Source organism: Bombina bombina, chromosome 9 (genome assembly GCF_027579735.1).
Source record: "Bombina bombina isolate aBomBom1 chromosome 9, aBomBom1.pri, whole genome shotgun sequence".
Classification (NCBI taxonomy): Eukaryota; Metazoa; Chordata; class Amphibia; order Anura; family Bombinatoridae; genus Bombina; species Bombina bombina.
The window spans coordinates 107,384,987-107,403,024 of NC_069507.1; the positions used below are offsets into that span (position 1 = coordinate 107,384,987).

The 18,038-nt window shown below is 41.1% G+C and overlaps 1 protein-coding gene across 1 annotated transcript in view; it reads right to left on the bottom strand.

Annotated features, from left to right (window-relative positions):
• The window catches only part of KNDC1 (kinase non-catalytic C-lobe domain containing 1), a 266,031-nt gene that overhangs the window by 97,667 nt on the left and 150,326 nt on the right, over positions 1-18,038 (bottom strand). Inside the window, exon 21 of the mRNA XM_053692913.1 lies at positions 17,177-17,290. Within this exon, the coding sequence (XP_053548888.1) occupies positions 17,177-17,290 (114 nt within the window). The remainder of the gene's footprint in view (positions 1-17,176; positions 17,291-18,038) is intronic.

Here is an 18,038-nt window from a genome sequence, read left to right on the forward strand (position 1 = left end):
ACGAACAACATCTAAATTGTGTAATAAACGTTCCTTCTTTGAAACTGGATTCGGACACAGAGAAGGAACAACTATTTCCTGGTTAATATTCTTGTTGGAAACAACTTTTGGAAGAAAACCAGTCTTAGTACGCAAAACAACCTTATCTGAATGGAAAACCAGATAGGGTGGATTACACTGCAAAGCAGATAATTCAGAAACTCTTCTAGCAGAAGAAATAGCAACCAAAAACAGAACTTTCCAAGATAATAACTTAATATCTATGGAATGTAAAGGTTCAAACGGAACCCCTTGAAGAACTGAAAGAACTAAATTTAGACTCCAAGGAGGAGTCATGGGTCTGTAAACAGGCTTGATTCTAACCAAAGCCTGAACAAAAGCTTGTACATCTGGCACAGCTGCCAATCGTTTGTGTAACAAGACAGATAAAGCAGAAATCTGTCCTTTTAGAGAACTAGCTGACAACCCTTTATCCAAACCTTCTTGGAGAAAAGAGAGAATCTTTGGAATTTTAATCTTACTCCAGGAGAATCCCTTGGATTCACACCAACAGATATATTTTTTCCATATTTTATGGTAAATCTTTCTAGTCACAGGTTTTCTGGCTTGGACCAGAGTATCTATCACAGAATTTGAAAACCCACGCTTGGATAAAATCAAGCGTTCAATTTCCAAGCAGTCAGCTGCAGAGAAACTAGATTTGGATGTTCAAATGTACCTTGTACTAGAAGATCCTGTCTCAAAGGAGCTTCCATGGTGGAGCCGATGACATATTCACCATGTCGCCATACCAAGTCCTGCGTGGCCACGCAGGAGCTATCAGAATCACAGAGGCCTTCTCCTGTTTGATCCTGGCTATGAGCCTGGGAAGGAGAGGAAACGGTGGAAACACATACGCTAGGTTGAACGACCAAGGCGCCACTAATGCATCCACTAGAATCGCCTTGGGATCCCTGGATCTGGACCCGTAACGAGGAATCTTGAAGTTCTGACGGGACGCCATTAGATCCATATCTGGAATGCCCCATAATTGGGTTAACTGAGCAAAGACCTCCGGGTGGAGTTCCCACTCCCCCGGATGGAAAGTCTGACGACTCAAATAGTCCGCCTCCCAGTTGTCTATTCCTGGGATGTGAATAGCAGATAGATGGCAGGAGTGATTCTCTGCCCATTGGATGATCTTGGTTACTTCCTTCATCGCTAGGGAACTCTTTGTTCCCCCCTGATGATTGATGTATGCAACAGTCGTTATGTTGTCCGACTGAAATCTTATGAACCTGGCTTCTGCTAGCTGAGGCCAAGCCAGGAGCGCATTGAATATTGCTCTTAGTTCCAAAATGTTTATCGGGAGAAGCGACTCTTCCCGAGACCATAGACCCTGAGCTTTCAGGGAGTCCCAGACCGCGCCCCAGCCTAAGAGACTGGCGTCGGTTGTGACAATGACCCACTCTGGTCTGCGGAAACTCATTCCCTGAGACAGGTGATCCTGGGTCAACCACCAGAGAAGTGAGTCCCTGGTTACCTGGTCTACTTGAATTTGGGGAGACAAGTCTGTATAGTCCCCATTCCACTGATTGAGCATGCACAGCTGTAATGGTCTTAGATGAATTCGAGCAAAAGGAACCACGTCCATTGCTGCGACCATTAGTCCTATTACTTCCATGCACTGAGCTATGGAGGGTTGAGGAATAGAATGAAGAACTCAACAAGCGTTTAGAAGCTTTAACTTTCTGACTTCTGTCAGGAAGATCTTCATTTCCACAGAATCTATTATTGTTCCCAGAAAAGGAACCCTTGTGGACGGTGACAGTGAACTCTTTTCTATGTTCACCTTCCACCCGTGAGATCTGAGAAAAGCCAACACAATGTCCGTGTGGGCCCTTGCTTTGGAAAGAGACGACGCTTGGATTAGGATGTCGTCTAGATAAGGTGCTACAGCGATGCCCCTCGGCCTTAGGACCGCTAGAAGGGACCCTAGCACCTTTGTGAAAATTCTGGGAGCGGTGGCTAAACCGAATGGAAGAGCCACGAACTGGTAATGTTTGTCCAGAAAAGCGAACCTCAGGAACTGATGATGAGTTTTGTTGATTGGGATATGCAGATATGCATCCTTTAGATCCACGGTAGTCAAATATTGACCCTGCTGGATTGTCGGCAAGATTGTCAGAATGGTTTCCATTTTGAAGGATGGAACTCTGAGGAACTTGTTTAATATCTTTAAATCCAGAATTGGCCTGAAAGTTCCCTCTTTTTTTGGGAACCACAAACAGGTTTGAGTAAAAACCTAGACCTTGTTCCCCGGAGGGGACTGGGTTTATCACTCCCATCTTTGATAGGTCTCTTACACAATGTAAGAATTCCTGTTTCTTTATCTGGTCTGAAGATAAGCGAGACAGGTGGAATCTTCCCTTTGGAGGAAGTCCCTTGAACTCTAGAAGGTATCCCTTGGAGACTATCTCTAGTGCCCAGGGATCCGGAACATCTCTTGCCCAAGCCTGAGCGAAGAGAGATAGTCTGCCCCCTACCAGATCCGGTCCCGGATCGGGGGCTACCCCTTCATGCTGTCTTGGTAGCAGCAGCAGGTTTCTTGGTCTGTTTACCCTTGTTCCAGCCTTGCATTGGCTTCCAAGCGTGTTTGGGCTGGGCCGCGTTGCCTTCTTGTCTATCGGCAGTGGAGTTATTAGCCGGTCCGTTCCTGAAATTGCGAAAGGAACGAAAATTAGACTTGTTCTTAGCCTTAAAAGGCCTATCCTGTGGGAGGGCATGGCCCTTACCCCCAGTGATGTCTGAAATAATTTCCTTCAATTCCGGCCCAAAAAGGGTCTTACCCTTGAAAGGAATATTAAGTAACTTAGTCTTGGACGACACATCTGCCGACCAGGATTTTAGCCAAAGCGCCCTCCGCGCTACTATAGCAAAACCTGAGTTTTTCGCCGCCAATTTCGTTATTTGAAAAGCGGCATCCAATATAAAGGAATTAGCTAACTTTAATGCGTGAATTCTGTCCATGACTTCTTCATAGGAAGTCTCTTTCTGGAGCGACCTTTCTAGTTCCTCGAACCAAAAGGACGCCGCTGAAGTGACAGTAATAACACACGTAGCTGGTTGAAGGATGAACCCTTGCTGAACAAAAATCTTTTTAAGCAATCCTTCCAATTTTTTATCCATAGGATCTTTGAAAGCGCAGCTGTCCTCCATAGGAATAGTTGTGCGGTTCGCTAGTGTTGAAACAGCTCCCTCAACCTTCGGGACCGTCTGCCATGCGTCCCTTCTAGGGTCTACTATGGGAAACATTTTCTTAAATAAAGGAGGTGGGGCAAAGGGTACACCTGGCTTCTCCCACTCCTTATCCACTATGCTCGCTACCCTCTTGGGTATTGGAAAAGCGTCGTTGTGCACTGGGACCTCTAAAAATTTGTCCAATTTGCACAACTTCTCTGGTACTACCATAGAATCACAGTCATCCAGAGTAGCTAATACCTCCTTAAGCAAAGCGCGGAGATGTTCTAGCTTAAACTTAAATGCTACTATATCAGGTTCTGCCTGTTGAGAAATTTTTCCTGAGTCTGAAATTTCACCCTCAGACAGCCCTTCCCTCACAGCCAATTCTGATTGATGTGAGGGTAAAATAGATAAGGCATCGTCAGCGTCTGATTGTTCATCCTTTTTATCTGTATTTAAAACTGAACAATCACGCTTTCTCTGAAATGCTGGCAGTTTGGATAAAAGATTTGCTATAGAATTATCCACTACTGCTGTTAATTGTTGCATAGAAATAAGCACTGGCGCGCTAGGTGTCGCCTGCGCGGGCAAAGCTGGTGTAGACACAGAAGGAGAGGATGTAGAACTATCCCCACTACCTTCATTAGATAAATCATCTTGGGCAACATTATGAAATGTAACAGAGCTGTCCTTATTTTGTTTGGACGCTATGGCACAATTATCACAAACACTCGAAGGGGGAACCACATTTGTCTCTACACACACAGAACATAGGTTATCTGATGGCCCAGACATGTTAAACAGATTTAGGCAGGCAAACAATGCAATAAAAACGATTTTAAACAAAAACGTTACTGTCTCTTTAAATAATAAAATGACACACTTTATTTCTGAATGTTCAAAAAACTATGAAGGCAATATCCGATTTTTATGAAATTTGGACCCCAGTGTCTTAATGCTTATAAAGTATTGCACAGCAAATATGGAGACGCTAGCTCTTAAAACAAGCAAACCGGAGCTAATTGTTGGATTTAACCATTTTTATACACCACAATCCCTGCTACAGCATTGCTGTAGCTTTTACCTTCCTTAGGGGTCAACCATCCACAGAAAAAAGCCTTCTGGAGTCACTTTCTGAGCCACAGGACCCTCTCACATGAGACTGCATGCACTGCCTGAAATCAACTGCCAAAATGAGGCCTCCTCCCTCAGTAAACTAGAGTGAAGGGGCCTTCCTGACTAGATTTAGGTGTCTAAAACAAGCCAGATCAATAAAAAACGTCCCCAAGTGTATATGAGCTTATAAAACATTTCAAATGCCATGATATTGTAATAAAAACCAATCGATTTGGCCCCTAACAGTGTCTACCAGCATAAAATTCAAAAAGGGGAAGCCTGTTATCTTTTTTGCTGAGGTGAAAGAAAAATGGCTTACCGTTTTCCCTGAGGGGAAAAATGACTGTCATCTAGCATTAGCCTGTGTTGTTAGAAGGAGACTAGTCATACCTGAAGCAGATGAGTCTGCAAGCTGTTACCCCCAACTGAAGTTCTCTGGTTTCAACAGTCCTGCGTGGTAACAGCAATGGATTTTAGTTACTTGTGCTAAAATAATAGCCTTCTTAAACAGAAATCTTCATCACTTTTCTGTTGTAGAGTAAATAGTACAAGCCAGCACTATTTTAAAATAACAAACTCTTGATAGAAGAAATAAAAAACTACAACTAACACCACAAACTCCTCGCCATCCCCGTGGAGATGCTACTTGTTCAGAGCGGCAAGGAGAATGACTGGGGGGCGGAGCCAGAGGGGGAGTTATATGGACAGCTCTTGCTGTGTGCTCTCCTTGCCTTTCCCTGTGGGGGAGAATATTTCCCACAAGTAATGGATGACGCCGTGGACCGGACACACCAATGTTGGAGAAAGGGGCTGGGAAAGCAGGAACAGGCAGACACTCTCCCCTCACCTGCATATGAAAAGACCCTTTACACAACCAGAAGTCTGTAGACATCAGTATTCATCTAAAACCTTGTGGCTTGGTTAGGAGTCTGAAAATCAGCACACATTTATTTAAAAATAAGCAAAACTATATTTTTACAAAAACACTCCCAGATGGGCTATATAAATGGATCATCTACAATACATGAATACAAAGAAAAATCTAGTGTACAATGTCCCTTTAATAATAAAAGCATGATTGTAAAAAAAATAAGATTAACATGTTTGTGCAAAACTCATCCTTGGAGAAAGATTGCTCATTGGCTGATAAATAAAATTTTCGCCTAGATTACGAGTTTTGCGTTAGAGGCTGTGCGGTGCTAACAAGCAGTTTATGGTTACCGCTCACTTACAGACAGCGCTGGTATTACAGGTTTTTTCAAACCCGGCGATAACCGTAAAAAAGTGAGCGTAGAGCAAAATTTAGCTCCACATCTCACCTCAATACCTACGCTGCTTACGTTAGCGGTGAGCTGGCTAAACGTGCTCGTGCACGATTTCCCCATAGGAATCAATGGGGGAGAGCCGGCTGAAAAAAAACCTAACACCTGCAAAAAAGCAGCGTAAAGCTCCTAACGCAGCCCCATTGATTCCTATGGGGAAAATACATTTATGTCTACACCTAACACCATAACATGAACCCCGAGTCTAAACACCCCTAATCTTACACTTATTAACCCCTAATCTGCCGCCCCCGACATCGCCGCCACCTGCATTATATTATTAACCCCTAATCTGCCGCTCCGGACACCGTCACCACCTACATTATACTTATGAACCCCTAATCTGCTGCCCCCAACATCGCCAACACCTACATTATATTTATTAACCCCTAATCTCCCGCCCCCAATGTCGCCGCAACCTAACTACATTTATTAACCCCTAATCTGCCGCCCCCAACGTCGCCACCACTATAATAACATAATTTATGCTTACCTGATAAATGTATTTCTCTTGTAGTGTATCCAGTCCATGGATCATCCATTACTTATGGGATATATTCTCCTTCCCAACAGGAAGTTGCAAGAGTCCACCCACAGCAAAGCTGCTATATAGCTCCTCCCCTAACTGCCATTACCAGTCATTCGACCGAAAACATGCAGAGAAAGGAAAACCATAGGGTGCAGTGGTGACTGTAGTTTAATGGAAAAATGACCTGCCTTAAAGTGACAGGGCGGGCCGTGGACTGGATACACTACAAGAGAAATAAATTTATCAGGTAAGCATAAATTATGTTTTCTCTTGTTAAGTGTATCCAGTCCACGGATCATCCATTACTTATGGGATACCAATACCAAAGCTAAAGTACACGGATGATGGGAGGGACAAGGCAGGTACTTAAACGGAAGTTACCACTGCCTGTAAAAAACCCTTTCTCCCAAAAATAGCCTCCGAAGAAGCAAGGTATCAAATTTGTTAAATTTGAAAAAGTATGAAACGCAGACCAAGACTCCGTCTTGTAATCTGTTCAACAGAAGCCACATTTAAAAAAGGCCCAAGTGAAAACCACAGCTCTAGTAGAATGAGCTGTAATCCCTTCAGGAGGCTGCTGTCCAGCAGTCTCATAAGCTAAATGAATTATGCTTTTTAACCAAAAAGACAGAGAGGTTGCTGAAGTCCTTTGACCTCTCCTCTGTCCAGAATAGACAACAAACAAGGTGAATGTTTGATGAAAATCTGTAGTAGCTTGTAAGTAAAACTTTAAAACACGAACCACGTCCAAATTGTGTAATAGACGTTCCTTCTTTGAAGAAGGATTAGGATACAAGAATGGAACAACAATCTCTTGAGTGATATTCTTGTTAGATACCACCTTAGGTAAAAACCCAGGTTGGTACACAGGACTACCTTATCCGTACGGAGAACCAGATAAGGAGAATCACATTGCAACGCAGATAACTCGGAGACTCTATGAGCCGAGGAAATAGCTACCAAAAAGGAACTTTCCAAGATAGAAGTTTGATATCTATGGAATGAAAAGGTTCAAATGGAACTCCTTGAAGAACCTTAAGAACCAGCTTTAAGCTCCATGGCGGAGCAACATTTTTAACCACAGGCTTGGTTCTAACCAAAGACTGACCAAATGCCTGAACGTCTAGAATACCTGCCAGACGCTTGTGCAAAAGAATAGACAGAGTAGAAATCTGTCCTTTTAAAGAACTAGCTGACAACCCTTTTCTCAAAATCATCTTGGAGAAAAGATAATATCCTGGGAATCCAGACTTTACTCCATGAGTAACCCTTGGATTCATAACAATAAGATATTTACACCATATCTTATGTTAAATTTTCCTAGAGACAGGCTTTTATGCCTGTATTAAGGTATCAATTACTGACTCGGAGAAGCCATGCTTTGATAACATCAAGCGTTCTGTCTCCAGGCAGTCCATCTCAGATTAGTTATATTTAGATGGTTGAAAAGACCCTGAGGTAGAGGGTCCTGTCTCAGAAGCAGAGACCGTGGTGGAAAGGATGACATGTCCACCAGATCTGCATACCAGGTCCTGCGTGGCCACGCAGGCGCTGTCAAAAGCACCAAAGCACTCTCCTGCTTGATCTTGTGCAAACCCCTCCGGAGGGAATTCCCACTCCCCCGGATGAAAAGTCTGACGACTTAGAAAATCTGCCTCCCAGTTCTCAACACCTGGGATAGGGATAGCTTTTAGACAAGAGTGAGTCTCTGTCCAGTGAATTATTTTAAGACTTCTAACATTGCTAGGGAACTTCTGTTCCCCCTTGATGGTTGATGTAAGCCACAGTCGTGATATTGTCCGACTGAAATATGATGTACCTCAGAGTTGCTAACTGAGGCCAAATCTGAAGAGCATGGAATATCGCTCCCAGTTCCAGAATATTCATTAGAAGGAGGGTCTCCTCCTGAGTCCACTATCCCTGAGCCTTCAGGGAGTTCCAGACTGTATCCCAACCTAAAAGGCTGGCATCTGTTGTAACAATTGTCCCATCTGACCTGCGGAAGGTCATACCCTTGGACAGATGGACCCGAGATAGTCACCAGAGAAGAGAATCTCTGGTTTCTTGGTCCGGATTTAACAGGAGAACAAATCTGTGTAATCCCCGTTCCTCTGGCTGAGCATGCATAGTTGCAGTGGTCTGAAATGTAGGCGTGCAAACGGTACTATGTCCCTTGCCGCTACCATTAAGCCGATTACATTCATGTACTGAGCCACCAAAGGGCGCGGATGGAATGAAGAACACGGCAGAAATTTAGAAACTTTGACAACCTGGACTCCGTCAGGTAAATTTTAATTTCTACAAAATCTATCAGAATCCCTAGGAGGGAAACCCTTGATATTGGGGATAGAGAACTCTTTCCTTGTTCACTTTCCACCCATGCGATCTCAGAAATGCCAGTACTACGTCCGTATGAGACTTGGCAACTTGGATGTTTGACGCCTGTATCAGGATGTCGTCTAAATAAGGGGCCACTTCTATGCCCCGCGGCCTAAGGACCGCCAAAGTGACCCCAGAACCTCCATAAAGATTCTAGGGGCTGTAGTTAACCCAAAGGAAAGAGCTACAAACTGGTAATGCCTGTCTAGAAAGGCAAACCTGAAAAACCGATGGTGATCTTTATGCATCGTAATGTGAGGATAAGCATCCTTCAAATCCATTGTAGTCCTCTATTGACTCTCCTGGATCATAGTTAAGATGGTACGAATAGTTTCCATCTTAAATGATAGAATTCTAAAGAATTTGTTTAAGATCTTTTAGATCCAAAATAGGTCTGAAGGTTTCCTTTCCTTGGGAACCACAAACCGATTTGAGGAAAACTGTGTCCCTGTTCCTCTATTGGAACTGAATGGGTCACGTACACAATGCAAGAATGTCTCTTTCTTTATCTGGTTTGCAGATAAATGTGAAAGGCAAAAACTCCCCTTTTTTGGGGGGGAAAGCTTTGAAATCCAGAAGATATCTCTGGGGTATAATTTCCAATGCCCAGGGATCCTGGGCATCTCTTGCCCACGCCTGGGCGAAGAATGAAGTCTGCCCCCTATAGGATCCGTTACCAGATAGGGGTCCGTTCCTCATGCTGTTTTAGAGGCAGCAGCAGGCTCCTTGACCTGCTTATCTTTGTTCCAGGTCCGGTTGTCTCCAGACCGCCTTGGACTGAGCAAAAGTTCCCTCTTATTTTGCCTTAGAGGAAGTTGATGCCACACCTGCCTTGAATTTTCGAAAGGCACGAAAATTAGGCCTTTTTTGTCCCTTGATTTGGACCTGTCCTGAGGAAGGGCATGATCTTTTCCTCCAGTGATATAAGTAATAATCTCCTTCAAACTAGGCCTGAATAGGGTCTGCCCCTTGAAGGGAAGTTAAGTAGCTTATTTATTAAAGTCACAACAGCTGACCATGATATAAGCCATAGCGCTCTGCGCGCCAGTATAGTAAAAAACAGAATTCTTAGCCGTTAGTCTAGTCAAAGGATAGTCTAGTCAAAGGAACAAAGGCATCAGAAAACAAAGGAATTGGCTAGCTTAAGTGCTCTAAGCTTGTCAAATATATTCATCCAATGGAGCCTGTAAAGCCTCATCAAGAGACTCAAACCAGAACGCCGCAGCAGCAGTGACAGGAGCAATGCGTGCAAGGGGCTGCAGGATAAAACCTTGTTGAATAAACATTTTTTATCCATTGGATCTAAAAAAGCACAACAGTCCTCGCCAGAGGTAGTGGTACGCTTAGCTAGAGTAGAAACTCTTCTCTCCACCTTAGGAACTGTCTGCCATAAGTCCCGTGTGGTGGCAACTATTAGAAAACATTCTTCTAAACAATAGGAGGGGAAGAGAACGGCACACCTGGTCTATCCCATTCCTTATGAAAAATTTTAGTAAACCTCTTTAGGTATTGGAAAAACATAAGTACACACCGGCACTGCATATTATTTATCCAGTCTACACAATTTCTCTGGCACTGCGATTGTACACATTCATTCAGAGCAGCTAAAGCCTCCCTGAGCAACAAGTGGAGGTTCTCAAGCATAAATTTTAAATGTAGAAATATCAGAATCAGGTTAAATCATCTTCCCTGAGTCACAAATATCACCCACAGACTAAGCATATTGTGAGGTAGTATCAGACATGGTTCTTAAAGCGTCTGTATGCTCTGTATCTACCCCCAGAGCTGTTTTGCTTTCCTTTAATTTCAGGTAGTCTGACTAATACTGCTGCCAGTGTATTATACACAACCTTTGCCATGTCTTGTAAAATAAACGCTATGGGCGCCATTGATATACTTGGCGCCATTTGAGCGTGAGTCCCTGGAGCGGGAGTCAAAGGGTCTGACATGTGGGGAGAGTTAGTCGGCATAACTTCCCCCTCGACAGAATCCTCTGGTAAAATAAACGCTATGGGTGCCCTTGATGTACTTGGCGCCATTTGAGCGTGAGTCCCTAAAGCGGGAGTCAAAGGGTCTGACACGTGGGGAGAGTTAGTCGGCATAACTTCCCCCTCGACAGAATCCTCTGGTGATAATGTTTTTAAATACAAAAAATGATCTTTATTGTTTAACATGAAATCAGTACATCTGGTACACATTCTAAAATGGGGTTCCACCATGGCTTTAAACATAATAAACACAGAGCCTCCTCTATGTTAGACATGTTAGAACTAATAAAGAGACTAGTAAGCTTGGAAAACACTTTAAATCAAGTTAACAAGCAAATATAACAAACGTTACTGTGCCTTTAAGAGAAACAAATTTTGTCAAAATTTGAAAAACAGTGAAAAAAGGCAGTAAATCAAACGAAATTTTTACAGTACATGTAATAAGTTAACAGAGCATTGCACCCACTTGCAAATGGATGATTAACCCCTTAATGCAAAAAACAGATAAAAAAAATAAATTTTTTTTTTTAAACAGACACAACAAAACTGCCACAGCTGAGCTGTGGATTACCTTCCCTATAACTGTTTCTATGCAAAATTTAAGCCAGCCATGTGGAAAAATTAGGCCCCAATAAGTTTTATCACCAAACATATGTTAAAAAACGATTAAACATGCCAGCAAACGTTTTAAAACACATTCTTATAAGAGTATGTATGTCTATTAATAAGCCTAATCCAGTCGCTATCACTGCATTTAAGGCTTTACTTACATTACTTCGGTATCAGCAGTATTTTCTTAGTCAATTCCATTCCTTAGAAAAATATATTACTGCACATACCTTAGCATATATCTCTATCAATCAGCCTGGTACCAGTCGCTTTCACTGCATTTAAAGGCTGTACTTACATTACTTCGGTATCAGCAGTATTTTCTTAGTCAATTCCATTCCTTAGAAAAATATTTTACTGCACATACCTTATTTGCAGGAAAACCTGCACGCCATTCCCCCTCTGAAGTACCTTACTCCTCAGAATGTGTGAGAACAGCAACTGGATCTTAGTTACGTCTGCTAAGATCATAGAAAAAACGCAGGCAGATTCTTCTTCCAAATACTGCCTGAGATAAACAGCACACTCCGGTGCCATTTAAAAATAACAAACTTTTGATTGAAGAAATAAACTAAGTATAAAAAACCACAGACTCTCACGACCTCCTATCTATGTTGAGACTTGCAAGAGAATGACTGGTAATGGCAGTTAGGGGAGGAGCTATATAGCAGCTTTGCTGTGGGTGGACTCTTGCAACTTCCTGTTGGGAAGGAGAATATATCCCATAAGTAATGGATGATCCGTGGACTGGATACACTTAACAAGAGAAAAACATATTAACCCCTAAACCTAAGTCTAACCCTAACCCCCCTAACGTAAATATAATTTAAATAAATCTAAATAAAATTACTACAATTAACTAAATAATTCCTATTTAAAACTAAATACTCACCTGTAAAATAAATCCTAAAATAGCTACAATATAACTAATAGTTACATTGTAGCTAGCTTAGGGTTTATTTTTATTTTACAGGCAACTTTGTATTTATTTTAACTAGGTACAATAGTTATTAAATATTTATTAACTATTTAATAACTACCTAGCTAAAATAAATACAAATTTACCTGTAAAATAAAACCTAACCTAAGTTACAATTACACCTTACACTACACTACAATTAAATTAATTACCTAAATTAAATACAAATAATTACAATTAAATAAAATTATCTAAAGTACAACCCCCCCCCCACTAAATTACAGAAAATAATAAAGAAATTACAAAGAATTTTAAACTAATTACACCTAATTTAATCCCCCTAACACAGAGCTTTCCAAACTTTTCATGTTGGTGACACACTATTTAGACCAACATCATTTCGCAACATGGTAATTAATTCAGCTGTACTTGCAAAAAGGAGGTTAAACTAACTTTTTTTAAAATATACGGCCACATACATAAATTATATAATAATACTATGTATTTACAAGTAACAGTATGTATGTGCAAGAATAAAAAAAAAAGTTTAATATCACCAATAGCTACTTACTATTTTAATGGGGTGTATGAGGTTGATGGGATGAATACAGTTTCTGAATATTTGGTGGAATATTAGATAAAGACACTCGCATTTCATCATCAAGCATTTTTAAGCTTCCACTTTCTATCCATATATCAAGAGCAGGAGCAGCAATGGACTACTGGGAGCTAGCTGCAAAAAAAACCCTCTGACTTCAGCTCAGCGTTTAAGCCCTCAGAGCTCCATGAGCCCTACTGACTACTGCCCGCGCTGCAAACACACTGCTGTCCCACTCACTGACTACACATGCAGTCAGTCACAAGCCAATTAAGGAGACTACACGTGCAGTCAGGAGCCAATGTGCCGCCAAAGCAGCTAATGGGGGAATAGTTTCAGTTCCCACTGAGCTGAGCCAATTGGTTAAGATGATCTGTGACCCACTAGGTGTCAATCACAAGTCAACCATGTGATATGCATAGCAGGCAGGCGGAAAGTCAGAAACCAAAAAAAAAAATTACAAAAAAAATTAAATTAAAAAAAAATTGTGCTGAAGCAGGGACACACCTACACACTGCTGCCGACACACTAGTGTTTCCCGACACACAGTTTGGAAAGCACTGCCCTAACAAAATAAAAAAAGCACCCCCCAAAATAAAAAAAGCCCTACACTAAATTACAAATAGCCCTTAAAAGGGCCTTTTGCAAACAGCATTTTGCCTAAAATTATACACCCAGATCAGGTGGGGTTTGTCAAAGGGCGGGAAGCGAAAGATAATACAATTAGAGTCCTACATTCTCTACAAGCAGCGCATAATAATAAGACACCTCTAACGCTCTTGTCAACTGACGCCGAGAAGGCTTTTGACAGGGTCAACTGGCATTTTATGTGGGAGACCCTGTCGAAATTTGGCTTTCCCACTACATTCATATCCAAAATTCAGGCACTATACTCGAACCCGCAAGCTAGGGTCCGGGTAAATGGGACTATCTCACAGCCGTTCCACATAACTAACGGTACCCGTCAGGGTTGCCCGTTGTCGCCACTCTTATTTGCAATCACTATTGAGATTCTTGCTACTAAAATCAGGGATAACATGGACATAACAGGTTTACAATATAATCATATCACCCAAAAATGCTTGCTGTTTGCAGACGATATCATCTTCACGCTGCAATCACCCTCCTCTACTATCCCTGCACTAATACAGACTTTGGACGGGTACGGACAGGTTTCCGACTTTTCTGTTAATATGGAGAAATCAGGATTACTACTGGTAAACACGCCTCAATATGATATTGACTATATAAGATCACACACAAAATTTCGAATTACGGATAGGCTTAAATATCTAGGTTTGACAATCCCATGCAACTATCTGGAACTATTTAAAGCTAACTATATTAGTCTTCAAGGCTCGGTGAAAAATCTTCTAGAGGGTTGGCATAGACAAGGCCATTTATCTTGGAGAGGGAGGATAAACACAGTTAAAATGATGGTGATACCGAAGTATTTGTTTCTGTTTCAGACGCTACCAATGGCTGTGCCTAACTCCTACTTAAGATTTCAACAAAGAATGATTAATTCATTCATCTGGTCGTATAAGAGACCCAGGGTCTCTCAGAGCACTCTCTACTTGCGGAGGGAGGACGGAGGACTGGGTGCTCCAGATATTATGAACTACTACAGAGCTGTTCATATGACTAGAGTGATCTCCTGGTCTCCTGCTTGTCATTCGGCTTTATGGGTTCAAATTGAAAGTTCGCTGCTCCAGACTGACTACATGAGAGATCTTGCTTGGTTGCCTAAAAATCATAGACCAATACTTGCTTACCAAAATAGCTATGTTAAGGCCACATTGGATGTGTGGGACTATGTGATCACACATTTTTCAGGAATTTCCTCTCCGGTCTCACCCTTGACCCCGTTATTGGGTAATCAGATTTTTTTTCAAGACGCGACTTTGGATCACACTAAAGACAAGGAGCATTTAGGTAATATACCCGTATACCTAGTGTTGGAGTCGGGTGAGATCAAAGACAGATCAGTACTGTGTGAGGAGCTGGGAACTCCCTTTCAGAAATGGTACGCGTACTTTCAAATAAGGCACGCACTTTACAAAAGTATGCATAGAAATAGTGTGTCAAGACAACTGATGGCATTTGAACGACTATGTGTAAACCCAGAAATTGAAAAAGGGCCTTTTGCGGGGCATTGCCCCAAAGTAATCAGCTCTTTTACCTGAAAAAAATAATTACAATTCCCCCCAACATTAAAACCCACCACCCACACAACCAACCCTACTCTAAAACCCACCCAATCCCCCCTTAAAAAAACCTAACACTAAATCCCTGAAGATCACCTTACCGGGAGACGTCTTCACCCAGCCGGGCCGAAGTCCTCAACGAAGCCGGGAGAAGTCTTCATCTAGACGGCATCTCCTATCTTCATCCATCCGGCGCGGAGCGGGTCCATCTTCAAGACATCCGACGCGGAGCATCCTCCTCAAACGACGGCTAAACACAGAATGAAGGTTCTTTTAAATGACGTCATCCAAGATGGCGTCCCTTCAATTCCGATTGGCTGATAGAATTCTATCAGCCAATCGGAATTAAGGTAGAAAAATCCTATTGGCTGATGCAATCAGCCAATAGGATTGAACTGGCATTCTATTGGCTGATTGGAACAGCAAATAGAATGCCAGCTCAATCCTATCGGCTGATTGCATCAGCCAATAGGATTTTTTCTACCTTAATTCCGATTGGCTGATAGAATTCTACCAGCCAATCGGAATTGAAAGGACGCCATCTTGGATGACGTCATTTAAAGGAACCTTCATTCTGTGTTTAGCCGTCGTTTGAAGAGGATGCTCCACGTCGGATGTCTTGAAGATGGAGCCTCTCCGCGCCGGATGGATGAAGATAGAAGATGCCGTCTGGATGAAGACTTCTGCCGTCTGGAGGACCACTTCTCCCGGCTTGGATGAAGACTTCTCCCGGCTTCGTTGAGGACTTCGGCCCGGTTGGGTGAAGACGTCTCCCGGTAAGGGATCTTCAGGGGGTTAGTGTTTTAAGGGGGGATTGGGTGGGTTTTAGAGTAGGGTTGGTTGTGTGGGTGGTGGGTTTTAATGTTGGGGGGGGGGAATTGTAATTTTTTTTCAGGTAAAAGAGTTGATTACTTTGGGGCAATGCCCCGCAAAAGGCCCTTTTAAGGGCTATTTGTAATTTAGTGTAGGGTAGGGCTTTTTTATTTTGGGGGGGCTTTTTTTATTTTGTTAGGGGGATTAGATTAGGTGTAATTAGTTTAAAATTCTTGTAATTTCTATATTATTTTCTGTAATTTAGTGTTTGTTTGTTTTTGTACTTTAGATCATTTTATTTAATTGTAATTAATTGTATTTAATTTAGGTAATTAATTTAATTGTAGTTAGGTTTAGGTTAGGTTTTATTTTACAGGTAAATTTGTCTTTATTTTAACTAGGTAGTTATTAAATAGTTAATAACTATTTAATAACTATTGTACCTAGTTAAAATAAATACAAAGTTGCCTGTAAAATAAAAATGAAACCCTAAGATAGCTACAATGTAACTATTAGTTATATTGTAGCTAGCTTAGGGTTTTATTTTACAGGTAAGTATTTAGTTTTAAATAGGAATAATTTAGTTAATTATAGTAATTTTATTTATATTTATTTAAATTATATTTAAGTTAGGGGGTGTTAGGGTTAGGGGTTAATAACTTTAATATAGTGGTGGCGACGTTGGGGGCGGCAGATTAGGGGTTAATAAATGTAGGTAGGTGTCAGTGATGTTAGGGACGGCAGATTAGGGGTTAATAATATTTAACTAATGTTTGCAAGGCGGGAGTGCGGCGGTTTAGGGGTTAATATATTTATTATAGTGGCAGCGATGTCCGGTTCAGCAGATTAGGGGTTAAAATTTTTATTTTAGTGTTTGCGATGTGGGGGGGGGGGGGCCTCGGTTTAGGGGTTAATAGGTAGTTTGTGGGTGTTAGTGTACTTTTTAGCACTTTAGTTAAGAGTTTTATGCTACGGCGTTGTAGTGTAAAACTCTTAACTACTGACTTTAAAATGCGGTACCAGGCTTGACAGGAGAGGGTCTCCCGCTCACTTTTGGCAGACTCGTAATACCGGCGCTATGCAAATCCCATTGAAAATATAGGATACACAATTGACGTAAGTGGATTTGCGGTCTTTCCGAGTCTGGCCAAAAAAGTACACCTGTACATGCAAGACTCATAATACCAGCAGGAGTTAAAAAGCAGCGTTAGGACCGGCCAACGCTGCTTTTGAACGCAAAACTCGTAATCTAGGCCTTTGTTTTTTATTTTTATCACAGGGACGTCTATTTTCAAAAACAAGAAAACACAAAAACATTACAGACAATAAAACATAACACATTTTAAGATAAACTCATTCAACAAATAAAAACAGTGAATTTGCTTATTTTTAGCCACATACTACTTTTGAAACAGTCTTATCAAAATAAGGCCCCAAAGCAACTTAATTCATTTTTAGGGAGCAAGTGAATTACCTTGGTGAATTATTATGAATTCTTTCAATAAGAAACTGTAGAAGATTTTCTTGAGAACAGAAATATCTGAATGTGTAGAGGAATTGCTGAACATATCCATCCAGTACGGCATTACTGTAAAACACAATATATATTTTAGAAAGGCTCAGATGAGAAAACAGTCAGGTAAATACAAAATATAATAAAAATTGCAACAATAAATAGGATGCTACATAAAAAACTACAATGGAACTGCAATAAAAAAATATTATTGCAGCCAATTTTTTATTGCAGTTCCATTGTAGTTTTTTATGTAGCATCCTATTTATTGTTGCAATTTTTATATGTATATTACACTATCTATTGCGCCTGATCAACGCATATGATATTTTGTATATTTTTTATTTACTTGTATTAAATTCATATCATTTTTACACATTTCTCTTGGATTATTTCATTTGGCCAAGATTGGTTATTACACATTGCAAGGTTTATTATTATCTTTAAACACGTGTATATATATATATATATATATATATATATTTTTTTTTTTTTTTTTCACTATATATTTTTCACTATCTATTTTAAGCTTTAATTAGCGCCTATGTTTTAAGGTTATTTGGCCTTTTTTGACTAAATTTCTCTTATACCCTATCACAAACATACTAATACAGCAAGAAAAAAATACTGCACTCTCTGGATTTAATCCCAGTGTTTTAATCGGTGACGCATTCACTCCTTCCTCAGACCTTTTACTGCCTGGCTGATAACTCCTTGTCTGCCCCTCTGAACTACAAGTTACTGTGAGGAGGATTCGGGCCTCAGAATGTTTAGAGGATCCCCTTTCATATGGTGAGTAGATCTTGCACTTTGCTTTCAACTC